The 21713-nt window shown below is 34.3% G+C and overlaps 1 protein-coding gene and 1 long non-coding RNA gene across 26 annotated transcripts in view; one reads left to right on the top strand and one right to left on the bottom strand.

Moving 5' to 3' along the window:
* SOX5 (SRY-box transcription factor 5) overlaps positions 1 to 21713 on the bottom strand; it is a 994522-nt gene that overhangs the window by 32962 nt on the left and 939847 nt on the right. For all 24 annotated transcript variants that reach the window (XM_077870731.1, XM_077870732.1, XM_077870738.1 and 21 more), the window contains one exon: positions 8469 to 8646. In XM_077870731.1, coding sequence (XP_077726857.1) covers positions 8469 to 8646 — 178 coding nt within the window. The remainder of the gene's footprint in view (positions 1 to 8468; positions 8647 to 21713) is intronic.
* The window catches only part of LOC144297092 (uncharacterized), a 39383-nt gene continuing 27736 nt past the window's right edge, over positions 10067 to 21713 (top strand). For both annotated transcript variants that reach the window (XR_013364156.1, XR_013364155.1), the window contains exon 1: positions 10067 to 10195. This is a non-coding gene — a long non-coding RNA (uncharacterized LOC144297092). The remainder of the gene's footprint in view (positions 10196 to 21713) is intronic.

Here is a 21713-nt window from a genome sequence, read left to right as displayed (position 1 = left end):
CTAATCACACATAAAATGACCGGCTTGCCTCAACATGTTCCATGGATTCCAGCAAACTTTACACCCTAATCCATTTTTAGAACAAAAAACATCTGGGCCATAAATCCTCTAATCTGCCAAAACACGCTATTAAATCCCATGATTTGTTGAAAAACACTAAGATTAAAGAAAGGAAATATAAAATGGCTAACTGCCGTGTTAGGAAAGTGTTATTAATACTCTTTCTTTGTCTCAATTATGAATGTTCTGGTACTAAAGAGCCTTGTCTAATCATTTCAGATTACACATCCTCGTCGTATTGCTAGACTCTTCTATCTGATCTGTTGATTGCCAAAAAACATCGAATACTTTCTTGCTGCTTAGACATTTCTATTGAAGAAGTTGATGTCAGATTAGTGCAGTGCTTCAGTGCTGGAGGGTTTTGAAATGATCCATGCTCTCCCCCCAACCCCCTTGCTATGCACAGACTAGACTTCATCCTCTGATCTCCTTGAGACAGAAAGACAAGTTCCAGTGTAGGAGACACAAAGAAGAGCCTTGAGAGCCACTATGTGTTTTGCTTCTCAGAGCGAAATTCATTGGAACGTATTCAAAGAACAAAACATCCTTGCTCATTATAAATACAATATAAATCGTAAACAACTATTTAGACCTAGGTCAAGCCTTTAGGGTTAATGTTTAAATTATGGTTGTTTTTAACCTTATATTATCCTCAATATCCTGTCTTGGTTCTCATGAACAACCTTCTTAATATATTATTCTTGATTATTCTGTTTGTGAACACTGCTACTCGAGAAAGAAATAGAGCTCTTAAAGGACAGTGATGGTCTCAGTTTATGTTCCTTTAGTAAAAGATCTTAAGAGGATCAGCCTGATTGTCCTATGCTCTAACCCCTGTATATGTACAACCTGGCATCATGCATTTTTGCCATCTATTTAGCTTCTTCACAGAACAAACACATTTTGAAATGGTTTGGCACATAGCATTGAGCTAAAGTATGAATTCTTTTTGTTTTTAGGTGCTGCCAAGATAACATTGTGCAGGAAAAATGATTAATATAGATGCAAAAGGGATGCAAATCATATGGGGGTGAACAACTGACAGACATATGTTCTGTAATGTCTATTTCCAGTTTGAGGTGTGTGTTCCTATGCAGGTGGAAATAAGCGTCCACTTTAAAATAAACCTTCTTGCTTTTAGAGACTCTTGAATTTCAGTTAAAATGCTATATGAAATCTTAAATATTAAAGGCATTTATATATTACAGAGTTGAATAATAATAGGACTCTTTGCCTATTCTTTACATTTTATTCTCATCACAGTCACCAAATTACCAATCGTGCTGATTCCCTCTCTTGGCAAATGGCTTCACCTCTGACTGTGGAAAGACCAATAAAGCTGAGCTTTCACCTTCCCGCCCTACTCCCACCCTGACTCCTACCTCCTGCGAGCTTCAAATCTGTCTTCATTTTTGCCCATGGCCCCCTCCTGCTTCAATGAAAATGGTGCCTCTACTTTTATTCAAGGCAAATACCCTAAACTCATGCTCTAGATTTCTATACATCTCCATTGGTCATTCTCTTTCATATTTATGTCATCCATATCTGAACTTCCTCACCATCTCTATTGTACGTAAGTTTCTCCACCTGAGACAAGCAATTTGTAAGTAAGTTTCTCCACCTGAGACAAGCAAATAAGTTTCTCTTTCAACTTTGTGTTGCTCTCTTTCCAACTGTCTCTCTCTTTACCTTCTAAGATTCTAATCATACTCTCCCATTACTTCTTTGCCCTTTCATTTCTGCTACAATTTTGTTTCTGTGCCTTTGCTCTTTTAAGTTGTCAAATCCAAGGGACACTTGCCATGGCTTGCAGAATGACCTCACTAACAATCCTCTCATTATAGATACTCCTTTCTTCCTTGTTTCTCATCATAACCTGGGGTCCCCCTTCCTCTCTGCCTCCTCCATCTTCATATCCTTGTCTGGATCTGGTGTTCATCTCCTCCTTAGATTTGGTCCAAGGTTACGATCTTCAGAAAAAAAATTGCATTTTGGAGCTGGACATGCCTGAATTAAAATCATAACTTTGCCACTTACAAGCTATATAAATTGTACATGTGATTTTTACCTTTTTAAATCTCAATTATCTTATTGGTTAAAGAGAGATAGCATTCACCAGATAACATAAATGAGTTAATACAGTCTTGCATAATAAGTGGTCCATGAAACTTATTCACTGTCAATTTATTTATAAAATGGCATAGTGAAATAGGTAGGATTTAGGCATTGGATTCAGGTGGGTCTGGGTTTCTATTTCTTGGGAAGTGTGATATGTGCCAAACTAGAACACATAATTTCATTGAATTTCCATTCTCATCAACTATAAAATGAATGTCAGGTTGATGGAAGAATTAAACAAAATATATCTTATGAAGGAGTAGATAACATTTGGTACCTGAGGAGGCAGTAGAAAATGTTAATTCCTTTCTTTTCTTTTCTCTTTCATTTTCTCTATTTGCTCACCCTCAGCAGTCTTACTGTATGGCTTTGACCATAATGATAAAATCTGTGAAGGGATATAATTTCTTGGTATAGAGGTTTGATGAAAGAGAATCACCCTATATACCCCCCAAATGATCACTTGATACATTTTATTTAGCCTTAATTATATATTTAGGCACCAACTGCATCATAAGATAGAATTGGAAGGTGGATATGTGCTTAGGCAAGTTTTGGTGAGCCTCAATCTTAAGAGGGAAGTGGGAAGGCAATGGTCAATATGGCTTCCTGTTAGCACTTCAAATGGAATTTGGGAAATGCAGGTGTAAGAAATTTGCAAGATTCTGTAACCTTGTTAAATTCACCACAGTTTGATTTTTTTATGCTTTGGTGTGTCTTCTTAATCACTACCAACAAAATTCTCAAAATTCCTATTCCCAGCAAAGGCCTGCCTCCTCCCACTCCCATTTCTGTCTCCCAAACTTTACTCTTACTGAAATACTCTTTCTTTCTGATGTGTTTGGGACTTTATGCAAACATCACCCCTTCTGTAAGGACTTCCCTGATATACCCCAGGCATGCTCCTTGGCAACATTAGAACTTCTCATCTCTATGCTCCTGCAGAACCTTATATATGCTTTTACTGTCACATTGCCTTCCATTTGTCTAAGTTTGTCTTTCACACCAATATTTGAATTACTTGAGGGCATTTTAAAATTTTCAATCTTTTATTCCTTTGGCCCATGACAGGGTCTGTTGAAGGTATAAACACATATTTCTAAGTTGAAAGTATCTATCTTTGTAATTCCAAGTTATTATCTATGTCATCACATTGATGGAAACCTGTGCCATAATGACACAGATTTATTAAACTCACAGATTTAACAGATGCTATGCAGGCAATACAAATTCTTATTTACTACATATTTATTTTACATAGGACTTTTCAGCTAGAAGTAAAAGTAAGCACACATGTGTTTCAAGTTATTTTCCACAAATATTAATTTTTTTCTATTGTTGAGGTCACTTATCATCATCAAATTTTTGGCACCCTGATATATAGCCATTTCTTCATCTGTGAAAACTCACAAGAATTAATTAGATTATAAATGTGAAAGCAATTTGTAAATTGTGAAGTGCTATGCAAATGTTAATTGCCAGATGTTGAATAATACCCTCAACTCCCTGACAATCCACTGGCTTTCTATTAAACTCTTACAATATTTTTGTTTGATAACCTACCCTCATAGAAGCTTTTCTGATTAAAATTGTAAACTAATAATGAAACTTCAAGGTAATATCCTCCTTTATGTCATTGTATTTTAAATTAGCAAGTTATACAAATAAAATACCAAATTAATGAACTGGAAAATTTTTTTCCTTCATTCTATTGAACCAATGTAAGTCTACTATATTTGCTCAGGAAAGTTTTACTTCTTATGTGTTAATGTTTCTCAAGAATAAAGGGTAAGAATAACACATTCTAGATTCTTCCAAAGACTAAACAGTACAAGGCTGGAGGCATCTAAAGTCTCTCTCCAAGACTTCCAACTGCTCACCATTCTGCAAAATGCATGGCATAGAGAAGATATTTAATACCCATTTATTTGATGAATGAGTGAAAAGCTAGATAAATGAGAAGAACATCTAACGTGGAGAGCCTACCAACAGGCAACAGCTGAAAAGGGAGCATGCCAACCAGAGACCATGAATCCTATGGCCTTACCCTCTGCTGGCTATGAGTTTGGGCAAGTTACTAGGTCTTCGTGTAAAGTCGTTTTCTTGAAATTAAAACAGAGGAAATAAACATAGAGTCACAGAACTGTCTACCCTGTGATAGAAACTTACTTAGAATCCCTGGGTAAGCGTTTAGCCTCCTTAGGCCTTGGTTCCTTATCTGTAAAATAACAAGTTTTGACTGGATGATATGGATATCTGGACTATCTATTTCAGGGTTTATAAGTCTAAAATTAGCTTCACTGAGAAATAGATTAAAAATGCTTTTAAAATGTTTAAAGTATTATACATATGTACAACATAGGTGAAAAAGGCCAATAAAAGAAAGATAATATTTGGGCAAAAGATTCTAAACTTATCCATCATTCTTCTGAACTATTCAAACCTTTTAAGGATCCCCTTTCTTTTGGAGCAACCTATGCTTTGCATACCATATCAAAGCCATTTTTACAGAATACACTGTAATATTGGTCACCAACCTCAAAAACTCACTTTCTATATTTGTAGCTAATAGATATATAGCAAAGAGCCCATGTTATTAGCGATAACTTACGTTATCTTTTAGTTCACAGTTTTCCTTGGTTTATTAATGGCATAACACATTAATTCTTCTTTCAGGGGTGACCTTTACAACACCATTAATGTGCACAGCTTTTATCCAACTACATTATTACTCATTACAGTTTCAGCTTTCAACATCTGCATTTGCTGAAAAGAGAAAAGTAAATCGTAGTGGCCTCGAGTCCTTGGAATATATGAGAGATGTGTATGTGGTGAAGGGATTTTTCAGGAAAAAAAAAATAAGAGAAGTTTTAGTCGTGGAGAAAGTCAGATGATAAATGTCACTAAATACATTCTTGCCTTTCTAAAATATTTTGTCATACTTAATCCCTGGAATGCTGAAGTAAAAATCCTCATATGATAAAAATGCAAATCTACGGGTTATTTTGTTAAATATTCTAGTTCTAGTGACATTACAAAAGTAGCTCATAGACCAGCGCTGTGATATTTCTGAGCCTTCATGTCTATTCTGGAAGTGAATCATTCCTGCCAGATAAAATATTTTTTCTTTTACATACTTAGGACATGAAAGCAATTCTTATCTTGGAGTCCATTTAGGATATGGAGCCAAGTAACCGAGTTAGGCCATAACAGAGTGCTGCATGATGATAAAAAATCTACATGTACCCCAAACCTTTTTCAAACTTTTCAAAACTTAAATTTTCACAGTTTCTGCTCTCTCTGCTGCCCCACTGCCCCAGACTGGCTTCCTGTTGGCAAATGATCTGGAATTCTACTCTGTGGAGATTGAAGCATTTGAAAGACATTCCTTCAGCTTTTTCTTTCTTTCTTTTTTTTTATCCACCCCACAATTTCTCTGCAACTTTACTCCCTTTTTTCCTTTGTTTTGTTCAGTCTCAGAAAAAAAAGAGTGGCTTTGCTCTTTTGCAAGGTTAATGCTTTCTCATGATCTTTTGTCTTGTTCCATCATTGTGCTCTCTTTCATATCTTTATCTGTCTCTGACTCTTCTTCTTCTTGACATTATATATATAGTCACATATATATGAATGATTGTCCTATTTTAAACTTGTCTGTACGCAGTCCTCTTAAAATAATCACTTCTCAACACTAAGCTTACAAAAAGACTGATCTATAGATCAGCTGCATTTTCTCTCCTCATAGTCTTCAAATCATTGTGATTGAAATTCTGCTAAGACATGCTCCTAAAACTTCCCTGTCAGAGTTTACCTCTCCACGAGCTCCAGCTAAATCATAAAGCTTTTCTTTTTCATTTTTTTTAACTTTTCCGTTGTCAAATGCAACACTGTTAAATAACACCTCATTTTTTGAAACTCATTTTTCCTAGGCTAGCATGACACAGCCCTATCTTCATTCCTATTCTAAGACAATCACTTGCTCTTTATCGGTTTTCCCTCTAAAAAAAGTTTGCTGCTGGTTTTATAATGTGTACAAAGATATTTTGATATTCCTTCCTTCAGAGCTGGAGCCTAATACCCCTTCCTTTGAGTTAGGCTGCACTTGTGATTCTCTTATAATGAGAATAAAGTAGACTGGACTCTGTGTGACTTTTGAGACTAGGTCATAAAAGGTACTGTTGCTTTCTCTCTGTTCTCCCTCTTTGATCACTCAGTCTGAGGAAAGTTAGTTTCCATGCAATGAACAGCCCTACAGAAAGACTCACCAGGCAAAGAATGGATCCTTTATTAACACCAATGTGAGTGAGACATCTTGAAAAAGAAACACCTATCCCTAGAAAAGTCCATAGATGACTAGAGCCCTAACACATTGACTGCAACCATGAGGCCTTCAGCCAGAACCACCCAGCTAAACTGCTTCCAAATTCTGACTCTTAGAAATTGCGAAGTAATGAATATTGGTTATTTTAAGCTGCTGAGTATTAGTTAATTTGCTATGCAGTAATGATATCTAATGTAGTAGGTAATACCTATGATTCTTTATCTCAGTTCTCTTCTTACTATACACACTTTTTTGGTGAACTTATTTTTTTTTAGAGGTACACGTATCTTTTCATTTCCTTTATTTCTTTTAATTCTAGGATAGCTAACATACAGTGTTATATTAATTTCAATATAGTGATTTAATAATTCTATACTTAGTTTCAATATAATGATTTAATAATTCTATACATTACTCTGTGCTCATTGTGATAAGTGTACTCTTAATCCCCTATATCATATATAGTTCTACATCTAAAATGCTAGCACTTTACATATCAGACTTACATTTATAGTTTCCCCCCAAATATCTCTACCTAACAACTCCTTGTGTTTCAACACTTACTAAATTTTTATGTTCCTCCTCCAAATCTCCTTCCACTTTGGTCTTCTCTTTCACGGTTAAGGGAAGTATTAGCCTTATTTCAATGATTCAAAATCCTAGACTCCTCTGTCTCCAACTTGAACCTCACCAGGTACTTTCTGTCGAGGATAGTTGTATCAATTCTTTACTAACATCTCCTCAATCTATTCCTTTCTTTGTTGTATCACTGCTTATTTCTAATTCATGTAACTAACTGTTGTCCTACACTAAAACAATGGTTTCCCCATCCCTATCTCTTCCTGCTGCCAATACTCTTCTTCCTTAAAGTACTGATCAGATTGCTGTCTGGAGAAAAAGTCAAAACTTCTGAGGATAGCATCCAGTCAGATTCCATCTGCTCCTTTCAGTTTTAGCCCCAATCACTTTTCACTACACACTTATCCTATATGCTAACCAACTCAGTGCATCTCTCAAAAATATGCTATTTTACTCTGGATTTTGTTTTAAAGGCTAAAATGCCTGGAACAGTCTCTTTTCCTCAAGACTCCACCTGAATTAGGCTATCCCCAACTTAGCCTTCCTTGATCCTTCCCAAATAGAATCCAACATGCTTCTTTTTGATGATAAGGTTGTGTCTCTCCTCTGAAATAGCACTTACTATGGCTGACTAGTACTGTAAGAGGGATGAGTCATCCCCTAACTAAAGAGTCTTTCCCCTGACTAAACCCTGAGCTCCTTGAAGGCTTGTCTGTGCTAGTTTCCTTATAACAGTATGCAAATGATAAACATGTCAATAAATGTAGGTTGAAGTAAGTGTGTACAGTCTAATTTATGTGTTACTAAAGTAAGAATCATTGGAATTTTTAAAAAGTCAGCTTACAGAAGCATTTTCTAGTGTTGACTTTACCAAAATGACAATAATGGAGAAATGAAGCTATGTACTTTTTATAATACTTTGGTGTGTTCAAGTAAATCTCAAGCAGTATGGAATTGAAAAACTTCATATCCTGATGGGTTACTGCTCATCTAGGTAGAATATCTTTTATCATTATGAATAGTTTGCACACATCACAAAAAATGGAAATATATTTCAGTGATGGAAAAGGCAAGTTATCTAACAACAACATTCTGGACACATTGCTCTCTTCGATTAAGTCAATTAGGCCTCCTTTTTAAAATAAACTTAAGAACATCAGTGACATCAACAAACATAACCAGTTCAATTAGCTTTTCAGGGGGACATTGTAACTTGGACTTCAGTTATAAATAGCATTTGCATGTTTAGAACATACCTATGAGGTTCATCAAATTGAAACTTTCCTATGGAACTAAAACCATGCACAGGGTATGCGTGATTCGCCATTAAAAAATGATTTCATTCAATTGCCATAAACAGAAAATCAGCAAGAACAAAAGAAACAGAACTTACCTATTGTGCTAACTCTGGCTGAAGGACTAGCTAATGCTGCTGGGACAGAGGCTTTGAGGGGGCCTGCCCCACTGTTTATTCTCAGAGCTGGCATATGGGGAGAGGTGGGTGATGTGGGTGATTTGCCATCAGAGGTCTTGGGTTTAGCTGATAGGTTCAGTGGCTGTGCCACTTCATCCTGCAATGATCATTAGAACATGAGCTGTGATAAGGCACGGCTGATCAAAAATGCCTAGAAAAACACAGGTATACAGCCTGTCATTTCCCACCAAATTACTCTATCAATCAGTGGTCTTAACATTCAACCTGAACATTAGAGTGTCTGGTTAGCTGTCAACAATGTCACTTACAACTACATATTATGAAAAACCTTTTGTATAAAAGAAAGTACACGTGCAGTCAACTATCCAGAAAGTATATAACTGATGTACCTATAAGAAATATTCTTAAGCTACTCTTTGTACTATTCATTTTTGCTGAGAGGCAATTACATAATTCATGCAAAATTATGATATAGGTAGGTTTTTTTCAACCTCATAATAACAGGGGTTGAGTCCCAAGCACCTTTGTACCCTAGTGCTTAAGACAGAGTACCTGGAATTATCCATGATGGAGGAGTTAATTGGTGTGTACCTCTGATCAGAACTGCTCTCCAAATTAATTACAAAAAAAAGAAGGAAACTTTCTGTCTTAGAAAATAAACTTTTCTCTTAGGTTTCACAGAAACAGTTTTGGATTTCATCTAAAAATGAAAATAAACATAATTGACATTATACCAATTTGTGCTATTTATATGTGACACTGTTCTAAACACTTAGCGTTACATTTTTAAATCTAAATTTGTTTTCCAGATTTTCCTTACAACGTATGCCACAATCAATACATTGTGGTTTGAAGATATTTATGTGGTTAATTCAGAACATATGATGAGTTCCAATTGTTCAATATTTGAATAGGTCAAGTTTATGTAGTTTTCATTCTATTTTATACCTTTCTATGTTAGTCTTTGTGTAATATCATACAAAAAATTTATGTATACAATTATCATCAAAATTTCTACCACATTTATAAGAATCAGATAATATTAACATTACATCACTTTTTTCATCACAAATTGAGAAATTTGTATTCCTCTTTTGTGCTCTAAAACGGAAATATCACATGTTTATACTTTATTGCTTACAATACCTACAATTTTACATGTAGTAATATTGTAGAATAAAAATTTACTTTCCACTTTGTTACTGTTCTATCTTCATGAGTTAAGAACATAAACTATCTACAGGTAGTAGCAAGATAACTTGCTGAAAGTGGAACAAGTTGGAAAAATAGTGTGATTTGATGGAATGGAAACATATTAATGTGTACAAAATTATATATATATATATATATATATATATATACCAAAAACCATTGAAATCAATCACTTTATAAAAATGGTAAAATGGCATAATATGACATCTATTTAAAGTTTATATTTTTAAAGTGGTTTATTATTAAATTCCATGGTTGGCTGCACCTAGCAAACTTATGAACAAACTAGAAGAAATTACTCTTTAACATTTTTTTTAAATTCTGTTTTCTGTTTCAGGAAAAAAAAAAAAAAGAACAGCTAACTGAAAATCTATGAGAATTCAAAGAGCAATCTGAGATCACATTAGATGTGTAGTAAGTTGATGACCATCATACCAAATTTATATGGATTCATAGTCTTGGAAGAAAGGAAGGTAAGCTAATTCCATGACTGGTTCACTATATAATTAAGAAAAGTTTACTTTAGCATTGTAAAATCTGCAAGGGCAAAATTATTCAGAGATCTTTCAATCTGGAACATTTGGTTAAGGTGGTGAGCTATAATCCTTATATATGAGGTTATGGTTGACAGAAACCCAAAAGTATTGTGCCCCTTTTGCCCATACTGCAGTACAGATGAGTACAAATGTGATCCTTGGATCAGTACCATCAGCACCATTTGGGAACTTATTAGAAAAGCAAATTCTCTATTCTAGAAACTTTGGAGGTGGGTTCTAGCAACCTGTTTTAACAAGCATTCCAGATGATTCTGATGCACACTAATATTTGAGAGCCATCACCATATACCATATAGAGATAGTTTTTTAAAAAAAAATTAACTTCAAATTCTTTTTTTTTTAAGACTTCCTCAATGTAAGGAGGTAACATTAAAAAACACATGTTGGGGCACCTGGGTAGCTCAGTAAGTTAAACATCCCACTCTTGATTTCGATTCAGGTTATGATCTAATGGGTCCTGAGATCAAGCCCCAAGTCTGCTTCTGCTCAGCATGTTTCTCTCCTTCTCCCTTTCCCTCTGTCCCCCGACCCCAGCTCGTGCTTGCTCATGCACACTCTCTTTCTCTCTCTCTCTCTCAAAAAACATGTCTTTAAAAAAATACATGGTTATCTCATTCTTTAAGATTTTATCAAAGCATAACGTACGCTAAAAACAATAAATGAAAACATACATATGTATAATAAACTAAATGCTACTGACATTCAGTAGGCCAATAAAGATTAGGATCCAGATTTTCTTCCTGTTAATTCAGTTTAAATATCCTGTCAGATAGGAGCTTTACTGACTGTTTACCATGCAGCTGTAAATACTCTAGACACTTTATCCTTTATCAAATGTACCTGCTTACTGCTTTCTGTATGAAACTACTGCCTTTTGTCATGATAGCCTGAAAACTTCCTTGGGCAGTATTCACAACTCTTGGAAAAGTTTTGAGGGAAGACTTGGAAAAATTAAGGTGGTTGTTTCACTTGACTGTGCAGAAAAAAAGAGAGGATGGAATATATTCCCAGAGTTGCAAGAGAAGAGATTTATGAGCACAAAGGAAATAGAGCGTGAGTGTGTATGTGTAGGGGGAATGATGGTGTTGATGAAGATGATGCAGATGTAGGTGCTGATGGGATCTGAAGCATATGAAATGTCATATGCTTAGCTTTAAGCACTAAGCACTATTACATGCACGTACTGAAAAATGACTACCCAAAGCATTTATTAGAGCAAGAGACCCACTGGAACTCTTAATATTCTCCTCCATTCAAGGCAGCACAGATGTCTGAAAGCCAAAAAGTGCAAAGCCCCAAGGACATAATAGAGGTTGACAGTTCCCAAGTTGATAGAAATGTCATTCAAAATTGCCCTTTCGTTCTCTTTCATTGTGTGACCTGGCTAATGGTATATTAATAAGAACCCACATGCTTGATCCTTATAGTGGTAACTATACAAATAATTTTGACCCATTATATGATATTATTTCACAATTTGGTTCTTCTAATAATTTACTACTGAGCTACTATACCAAATACCTATTATTCATGAAGAATACAAAAATTACAGTAGTTTTCCCATTTTCTATTAATTATTTTTCATTTGACTAGATGAAAAATTTAAAATCCTAACTATAAAATGAAGGTGGACTATTTATTTATGACCTGCATTCTCCTAATTATGAATATGCACAATAAATGCCAAAGGTTAAGTTTTTTCCCAAAGGTTTTTCTACTTTGTTTTTTATTTGCAAGAACTTATTTAGGAGAAATTTGAAAGCTTAGCATGATTAAACCCTACTCTTACAAATAAAGCATGCATTCTAAAATTGTAAATAAATAATTTTTATATAAAAGAATATAAGTAATTTTCAAGGTCAAGAAAGCATTGGAAAAATAGCATTTCTATGAAGTACACTGTAAAGTGATAAAAAACAATTTCTCTTTAATTACTTGTCCAATCATTAAATGATGCTTCCATTTGAAAATTTTGAAAATAGCATATTTCATAATTAGTTAATTTATACACAAAGTGAGAGTTAAGAAGAATCTTATATATCTGTTGAATAGTTCCAAAGTTGATATGCTAGCCTAATATAAATATAAGGCAAACGTTTTAAGAAAACGTGTAAGCTAAGGTAAATAAGTTTTAACTGATAGGTTATTACCTACATTTATAGAATTCATTATAATATTTCAAATCATCTATTTAATCTTCAGTTCTATGAAGTAATAAATAATCTCAGAAAGGAAACTAAAACAAAGTTCTAAAGAAACCCAGGTTGTTAGACTCATCATACAATATTCTTTTTAGTTATATAACAAATTTAATCTTAAATTTAAAAAGACGTTGATGAAATGAATTTCTGAAATTCAGACTTAAATATGTAATTCTTTATATCAAAAAAACACACATAAAGGTCAATACATGTGCAATAAAATGAAGTAACACACGCATTCGCTATTGATATACCAGCTTAAAATTTCAGGTACAAATGTTGATTTCTTTGGTGACTTTTTTTGTGCTTCTCTGTTCTCTGTACTACATAGCATCAAAAAGGTCATTTGGTAGCGCTAAAGAGCTAAAATACCAGGAGTCCACATCCTATATATCAGAAAATACAAGAATTCATACAAAAATGCATAAGAGAATAATATTTCATATATATAAACATAGTTCTAGGAATCTATTTATGATTATAACTTCTCCTAATATTGTCTAATTTTACTCATCTGGGATAAAATGCAAAACAAGTATAATCTAAACAAACATAAAGTTCAGGCATGTTCCACTTATAGCTACTACGACTTGTCTGAAAGCAAACATCTAACTAATGTCAACTTGTCTTCATTGTAGAAATATTGTGGAGGTGTAATGAATTTATGTCTTGTAGAAATATTGTGGGGGTATAATGAATTTATGTCTTAACCAATGAAAATAAATATTCCACAGAGATAAATAATAAATTTGGAAGAAGAAAATTACTTGACATAAACATACAGCCTTAGATGCACTGGAGAAATACAACTGTAATCAGGAATGCAGAATTATTCCACATAAACGTAACAAAAACTATAAAAAACTTTAAAAAATAACTATGTAAATTTAAAATATATTTTACTTAGACGATTTTCAAATAATAAGCTTATTCTAGGAAAAACATGTTAGTCTAACATAATCGTATGATAGTCTTAATTTTTAATGTGTGAAGACCAAACGGCTCACAGAAATCGATAATTTATCAAAGAAAAATCATTCTCTAGAATCCTGGAGGTTTATTTCTCTCCCCTCATTCCTAAGCCTTTCTTCTTTTTAATTTTTTTAATTTATTTTTTATTTTTGCTAAGGAAGCTTAATAGAGTACTAGAAAACAGGACTACCAGTATCCTAAAGAAATCTACTCCCTTCTGTTTGTTTCCTTGTCCTTCACAACAGAAAATATATCTACATGCAGGTCCTTGAACCGCAAGTTGCGCCACTAAGGATGAGCAGATAATTATATTCCCCAGAATTTAAAATCCCACCTTTATTCACATCTTTACTCATTCTCATTATTATAATTTTTCTTTAAGTAGTTACCTAAGATAGTTACTGAAAATCAAATATTTATTTGGTGGATAACAAATTTAAAGCATTATACTGGCAATGGGCAAGAACATATAAATTTATGCAATCATCCATCCATCCATCCATCCATCCATCCATTCATTCTTTATTGAATAAAATTTCAACTATTTATTACTTGCTCTTTTATGTTGGGCATTTAGAAAAATGCAAATCACCTGACATCTAGGCCTGTGGCTTTGAGGCTTTGGTTTTATGGGGTCAGTAATAAAGGAGCAAAGAATGTATTTACTTTATATTTAAGCCTGCAGTGAAGATGCATGTGGAATTGAGTTTTATTTAAACTATTTGAGGACAGTCTGTGTATTTAATGTATTCTTTCATTTATAAATATGATTTGATTCCTTAATAGGCATACAACTATTGAATAAAATAAAATATGGAATTTCAGGCTACTTCCTCTGCACAATTTGAAATCTGTGGTTGTCCCCATATTTACCACAAATACTCATGTGAAGTAAGTAGCAAAAATAACATATGGTGGAGAGTAAAGCATTCATGAAGCATGTTGCAAAATTAATCAGCTGGTTGCTATTATCCTCTCTGATAAAATAATCCTATTAAGTAGGGAAGTTACACTACAGGTTGAATTGGATAATGGGCACTGTGGCTGCACCTCTCTTCCCTAGCTTGCATTCATTGTCTATTCCTATTGTTCACTGCAGGAACCCTCTTGCACCTTTTCCGTCCATATAAGGCAGTTCTTTCTACAGTTCAGTTAGAGGCTTACTAGAGAGAAAAACAAAACAAAACAGATAAAACAAAACAAAACAATCTTTTTGAGAATCCAAAAGTCCCTGATCTCTGATCTTTCCTTCATAAACTTAGATCAGAAAAAGGTTTGCATTTATGTGCAAAAGGCAATCAAGGTAATATCAGATAAAACTACCTAAACATGTTAAATTATTTTCTTAGCCCCTTAAGAATAAGGGATCCTACTTGTATAGCTACTCCAACTCCATAATTTATTAGTAGGTTCTTGATGCCTAAAAATCAAGTCTATCAACTTAAAGACCACATGGTCCTGAGGCCCTTTTCATGAAGGAATGCTTGCCTTTGGTCTTACAAATTGTAAGATGCCTTGTTAACCAGGCAGATAGAACTCCAGGAATTCTTTGGTAGGTATGCTTTTGCTGTGTTAATGCTATTAGACTTAAATGCCATTTAAATGCAAGTCTTCAGTTATTTAGCTGAGGGTAATATATTGTAGCTTCTCATTTAGCTTTCTTATTTTGCCAGTTTACACTTTTGCTTCACATATATTGCTTCTTTTAAAAGAGAGTACTAGTAGTGTAGTTGGGGGATATTTGCTTCATAGTGATAATTTCATATTGTTTTTACATTTAATTAAGTTACAGGTATTCACATAGTCTTCATCATCTAATTTGTTGTTTTACATGCTCCCTGTTCCTTTTCTGTTAACATTTGAGTCAAGTATTTCCCTTGTTTTTTTTGCTTTTGATGATTTAATGCCTCTAAAATGTCAATTATATCCACAAACACACACACATATATATTTGAACACAAATAGAAGAATAAAGTGCGTGGCTTGGCTTGTGGAATATCAGTAATATTTAGCATCCATTTCTTAATTTAAAAATTGCTTCATAACACCTAAGCCAAAAAATGCCATCCCTTCTACACACAAAGTTCTTCTGGGGTAGCTGGCCCTCCAGTGGCCCCCTGATAATTCCTGCCTCCTGGCATTTATGATGGGGCGTATTCCCCTCCCACAAAAACAGGACCAAGCTATATAACCAATAGGCTACTACTGCGGAAAGGACAATTTGACTCCCAGTGCTAGGTCATAAAGGATGTTGTAGCTTCTACCTTCCTCTTTCTTGGATCAATCGCTCTGGGGTATGGTTTCTCAATCTCAGCAACTATTGATATTTTGGCTGAATAATTCTTTGTTGTGAATGACTGTCCTGCGTAGGATGTCTAGCTGTATCCCTGGCTCTACACTAGATGCTTGTAGCCCTTCTGCTCATGCTGCAGCAACCAAAACTGTCTCCAGATGCTGCCAAATGTTTCCTGGGGGACAAAATCATCCCCAGGGGGGAGCCACCTGCAATGTCACGAGGATACTCAAACAGCCCATAGAGAGCTCCACCTGGCAAGGAGCCAAGGCTTCTTGCCAACCACCAAGATATGACTTGTTAGGCACGTGTGTGAGACACTTTGGAAGTGGATGTACCAGTACCTATCAAGCTTTCACGAGACTGCAACCACAGCTGACAACTTAATTGCAGCCACATGAGAGACTCTTACCCAGGTCCATCCAGGTAAGCGGCTCCCAGATTCCTGACCTGTGGAAATTGTGTGAGATAAGCGTTCATTGTTTAAAGTCACTAAATTGTGCAGTATCTTGTTAGGCAGTGATAGCTAATCCATCGTCCTAAGGAAGACGTATAGCCAACACATGTTAAGTGCTTCCATGATTCTAAAGCATTTTTTTTTTTTTTTTTTTTTACCATTACTTCATTTTGACGCCTGGAAAAAAACTTGTTTCTCATTCTTCAACCATGATATATGAACGCATTTCATGAATCTCCCTCAGTTTTACTCATTTACTTTGCAGAACTAGATATCGTTCCTTTTTGCTTTTTCTTTCTGTCTCTTTTAATATTTCTTCTCCCTTCTCTTTAACATTTCTAACTGAGTTTTGAAACTTTAATTTTAGATTAACTATCTAACCTTTACTTTTCATTTTCAAAATGTGCTAAAACTATACCGTATATAGTTTCTATATATGTACTTGAAGAATGTCCTGTCAGAAGAACTTTAGCTCACAATACTAAATGAAAATTCATTCACAGAAATTCTGCAGAGTAAATTTTTCAAATGCAGAGTACATTTGAAAATATGGAGAAGGAATACAAATGTCAAGAATAATATTTGATGAGAACAGTTATAACATGAGCCAGTGTAAAATGTATGGTGTTTCAGATTCAACTTTGTTTAACCTCTTGTCCCTAGACAACTTCAAATTCCTAATAATAATGGTTATTTTGTCCTCTGGTTGCTCATTACATCTGGATGATTGCTATTATCTTTTAAAATGATTAATAGTGCTTCTACCAAGAGGCTAAAAGAAAGCATAAAGCAGTAAGACTTGATGTTAATAATCATACCAGTTCTTCTTATTAGCCTCTAAATGTAAACCTTCAAAAGCTTTTAAAAAATACTTTAGAGGGGATCCCTGGGTGGCTTAGCAGTTTGGTGCCTGCCTTTGGCCCAGGGCGTGATCCTGGAGTCCCGGGATTGAGTCCTGAGTCGGGGTCCCGGCATGGAGCCTGCTTTTCCCTCCTCCTGTGTCTCTGCCTCTCTCTCTCTCTCTCTCTCTCTCTCTCATAAATAAATAAATAAATAAATAAATAAATAAATAAATAAATCTTAAAAAAAATAAAAAAAAATAAAAAATACTTTAGATAAATAAAGAGTTGGTAACTCCATGTATAGAAAGAACATAATGTTTCTGTGGCACCATTTGATCAGTTCTTAGATACATAACTGAAAAGCATTTGTGATTTTAATTTTCTGTTCATTTCACTTGAAGATATGTCAAAAAATTAATCAAGGTTACAAAAATTATCAAATGATGGAATGGATTCACACACACACAAAATAAAGCAAGAACTCTCGGAGCAATACAGTGTTACAAAATAAACTATAAGAAAATAGAAACCACGCTGATCAGATTCTACTACCTCCTGCATTTTGTGGACAACACCTTTACTTGGACTTGGACGTACAAAATAAGCAAACCAACCTCTCTGCCTGAATCTACAAAAGGAATTAATATCAAAAGGACAGCAGAACAATATAAATAACTCTAATACAAATGAGTATAAATTCTTTGCACCCCCCCCATCCCACTTGGAGGCCTATTATTCACAGGGGAAAGAAAACTCATAAAAACATTAAAAGAATGAGTGAATCTTGAAAGAAAACAAACAAAATCAAATACTTCGGAAGATCCTTAGAGGGCTAAAGAAACTTCTTTTCAAAAATATCTATGTTCTTTAGGGATTTAAGTTTTTATAGATCCTAAGAAAAGTTTCATCTGGCTATAAGCAGATAAACCAGCTTTAGAAGGCCATCCTAGGAGAAAGAGGGCAAAAAAAGAGAGCAGGTATTATCATGCATATGTCATTTAATATTAATTCTCATTTAATTAAATAGAAACCTCATTTCCAATGCCTACATATATGCTTATATAGGTTCTAATGGGCACAAATCCCTCATAGTCTGGTGGACCCACTATTACTATTTAATGGTAAATGACAGTTGTGACAGTTAATTGGTGTGTTGTATCTACGTGGGAGATTGAGTAAGGGTCAAGTTTTCTAAGGCATAGAACCTTGGAGAAGGATGGACACATGTATGCATGAGTGCATGTGCGTATGCACACATCGTGTAATGGATTTGAAGGTGAATGAGACACAAAGCTACAAGTTAGGGAAGACTAAGGCAAAACCCTATTATCACTGACTAACAAACCATTGTATTTCATTTTATTGCATTAGTTGTCTTCTTCAATTGTTGATTGCAAAATAATCAGAGTTTAAATAGTTTAAGAAGGCTTTATTCTTTAAGATTTTTTTTAAAGATTTTTATTTATTTATTCATGAGAAACACACACAGAGAGAGAGAGAGAGAGAGAGAGAGGCAGAGACACAGGCAGAGGGAGAAGCAGGCTCCATGTAGGGAGCCCGATGTGGGACTCAATCCTGGGACTTCAGGATCACACCCTGGGCCGAAGATAGGCAATAAACCTCTGAGCCACCCAGGAGTCCCAAGAAGGCTTTATTCTTTAAAGGAATGTTTAGGGATGATCTGAGTACAGACTGAGTACAACTTTCTTGAGGGTAGGCATTAGTAAATTAAATGTTTTAATCACCTACATATGGCCTTGAATCGAAAAAACACTAAATATTAACTACTAAATCTTAATTATATGGATAGTTAGGATTAATCAATGAAAAATTCTCAATCATTTTTTCTTTTCTTTTTTTTCATAAAGTATTTTACAATTTTCTCATAAAGTGTTTTAACTGTCACTTTGTCTAATGAATGATAGGAACACATGTACTACCATAACACATCCTTCTATGTTTAAATCTCTTCAAATGAATTCTTCTCACTACTTGAATTTCATAGTTCTTCCTAGTCTTCAGAGTTTTGCTCCCTTTTCTTCTTGCTTTCCCCTGAGTTGAAGGTTTGACACCTCTAAGATGCACTGCTTTCTAGTTATAGATGTCAGTTCACAGAGCCATTGTCAGGCACCCCTGAGCAATAGGCTGCCTATTAATTTAACTTGAAACTTTACTAGGTTGCTACATCTAAACTACAACTCTTTCTACTCCATTCATTGCAGACAGAGAAAGAGGGACAGTCACTGAAGACAAAGGGTAAAAAGTCCAAGGATAAGCAAAGATAAAATTTAAATGCAAAACTTACTTCTCTCACTCCCACTTGCTTTAGCCCAGACTGATTCTCACCCTTTAGAATAAGGGCAATCCTGGTTGATTTTCCTTTCTGTATAGAATTAGAAGACTTGTCCCATTTGCCCCATCTCACTTTTTTCCCCTCAGGTGGAAGGTTTATTCTTTAATTTGTCCCAAAAGTATCCTTTAGCTTTATTCCCAACAGTACTAGTTATTGGAAAGAAGGCATTTATATTCCAGTTGGTGAAGCAATAGACAGATACTGAATGATAAAACTGTTTAAGGCTTTGGAAGTTGCTATGAAATTTTAATACTTGAAGAAATATCACTGTGATTAATCTAAAAGAGTGTCATGAAGGAAGTTCTTTTGAAAAAAATGTATTTCATAGAGTCTGGATTCTTTTTTGAGTCTGTATTATTTAGACCAAGGGTCTCTGTGATTGATTTACTAGCCTAGAAGAGGGATTTGGATTTTAAATCTTAAATGTTTACTTTAAACATTTTAAAAACTTTTGTAAGGTTATAATTCTCATATCCTTGGATCCTCACATCACCTTTTCTGAAAATACAAAATGGTATCAAGGGCATGAGCTCTTTGAACATTAGGTCCCATAAAATTTGCTATTTGGGATTAGAAGATTTTTACTAGAAATAAAGACCACTTTCCTTTCTATGGACCCTCACATCACCTTTTCTGAAAATACAAAATGGTATCAAGGGCATGAGCTCTTTGAACATTAGGTCCTATAAAATTTGCTATTTGGGATTAGAAGATTTTTACTAGAAATAAAGACCACTTTCCCTTCCCCAAAATATTAATCAAAAACAATTATCTTCCAATTATGATCAACTTAAAGTATTTTTCCTTTCTCCTTCTCTCATAGTTAACTTATTGGAGAATAAATAGAATAAAAGACATAATATATGTTTCATTGGATACAGGAATTATGCAACTTTTACCTGAGAACTTCTATTTATTCCAAAAGAAATTCTGATTTTGTCATGAAGAGAACTAGTTTCTCAAGAAGAAATAAATGCTTACAGTCCTGTATACTATTTGTTATATTAATGTTTGGAAGGAGTCAGTTAAGGATTACAAAACATATAAAAGTATACCGATAAGTTTAGTAGACTGTTAATACCTTTTTAAAATAATTTGAATACTTTTATATCTGTTCACCTTAATGCTGATTTTCTAATATTATTCACTTTACTTCTGACATCTAAATAACTTTACTAGTTACAAAGTGTCCTTATACATTTTGTCAGATTTTAGTGTCATTGATGGTGTGAGATACCATTAATCCTGCTTCACAAATTAGGAAACTGACATTAGAGATATTTAAAAATTTGCCAATGGTCATAACTTTAGTAAGCTTAGGACTTGAATCCAAGTCACTGGAGTATAAGCCTAAGCAAATTTCCTCTACCATTTAAATGCCAACAGGGAATAATTTCTCTGAGAAATCAGACTAACAATTGAAATCTTGTCATTTCTTCTTCATTCCAAATAAATTGTTATACTCCATTATGATGGGGACCATGCGGAGCTCAATTTGGGTAATATTAGTCTGAACTCTTACAAAATATTTATGATACAAAATCATGAAATATTTTATCAAAGCAGCTACAAATAAATTCCAAATGTATTCATATATCTAAAATATATCATAAAACAGTAACTATTTGAAGTAAATGCATAAGCATCCTCAACACTATTATTTGATACCTATTTTGTTTCAACATAAAGCACATGTCCATTTACGTATATCCAAATGCTGTCCAGTCATTTAGAGAGGAACTTATATTGCAAAAAATGAAGGAGAGGATAGGAAAGACCTTTAGCCCACCTACTGGCTTGACCAAAGGCTATGAATCCATCCCAGGTTTATTTCAAATGAGTTGTGTCAAAGGTTACCCACAGGCCATTTTATAGTGATTTATAGCCTATGTCTGCAAATCTCCTTTTATTTTAATGATAACCTCAATAGAGTCATTAAGGCATTCTTTGTCTTCATGGCAGTGACCAGGAGGGAACTGCTGTCTTTAAAGAATTTTAAGGGGTGATAACTATGTATATAGAATGTCAGTTAAGGCCAGTTTTTATGATGCGCGCTGGAGGCAAAACATTTTTTTTTCTGAACGTATTGAAGATGCTTAGCTTGATTATATATTCTGCCTATTGCTGTTATAATATTAAAGTCAAGGTATGGTCAGGCCAAAGAAAATTCAATAAAGATGAAAAGGTTTAGGATTGAGCATCAGGTAAGAGTCTGATTTTAATTATAATGATCTCAAATTTGTATTAAAGCTCTCACAGCATAATGATTCTTAAGTGTCTGTATTGAGTTAAGCATGTCATGAAGCATGAAGAATT

The sequence above is a fragment of the Canis aureus genome, chromosome 25 (genome assembly GCF_053574225.1).
Source record: "Canis aureus isolate CA01 chromosome 25, VMU_Caureus_v.1.0, whole genome shotgun sequence".
NCBI classification, from domain to species: Eukaryota; Metazoa; Chordata; class Mammalia; order Carnivora; family Canidae; genus Canis; species Canis aureus.
This window is presented reverse-complemented; position numbering and strand designations above follow the sequence as displayed.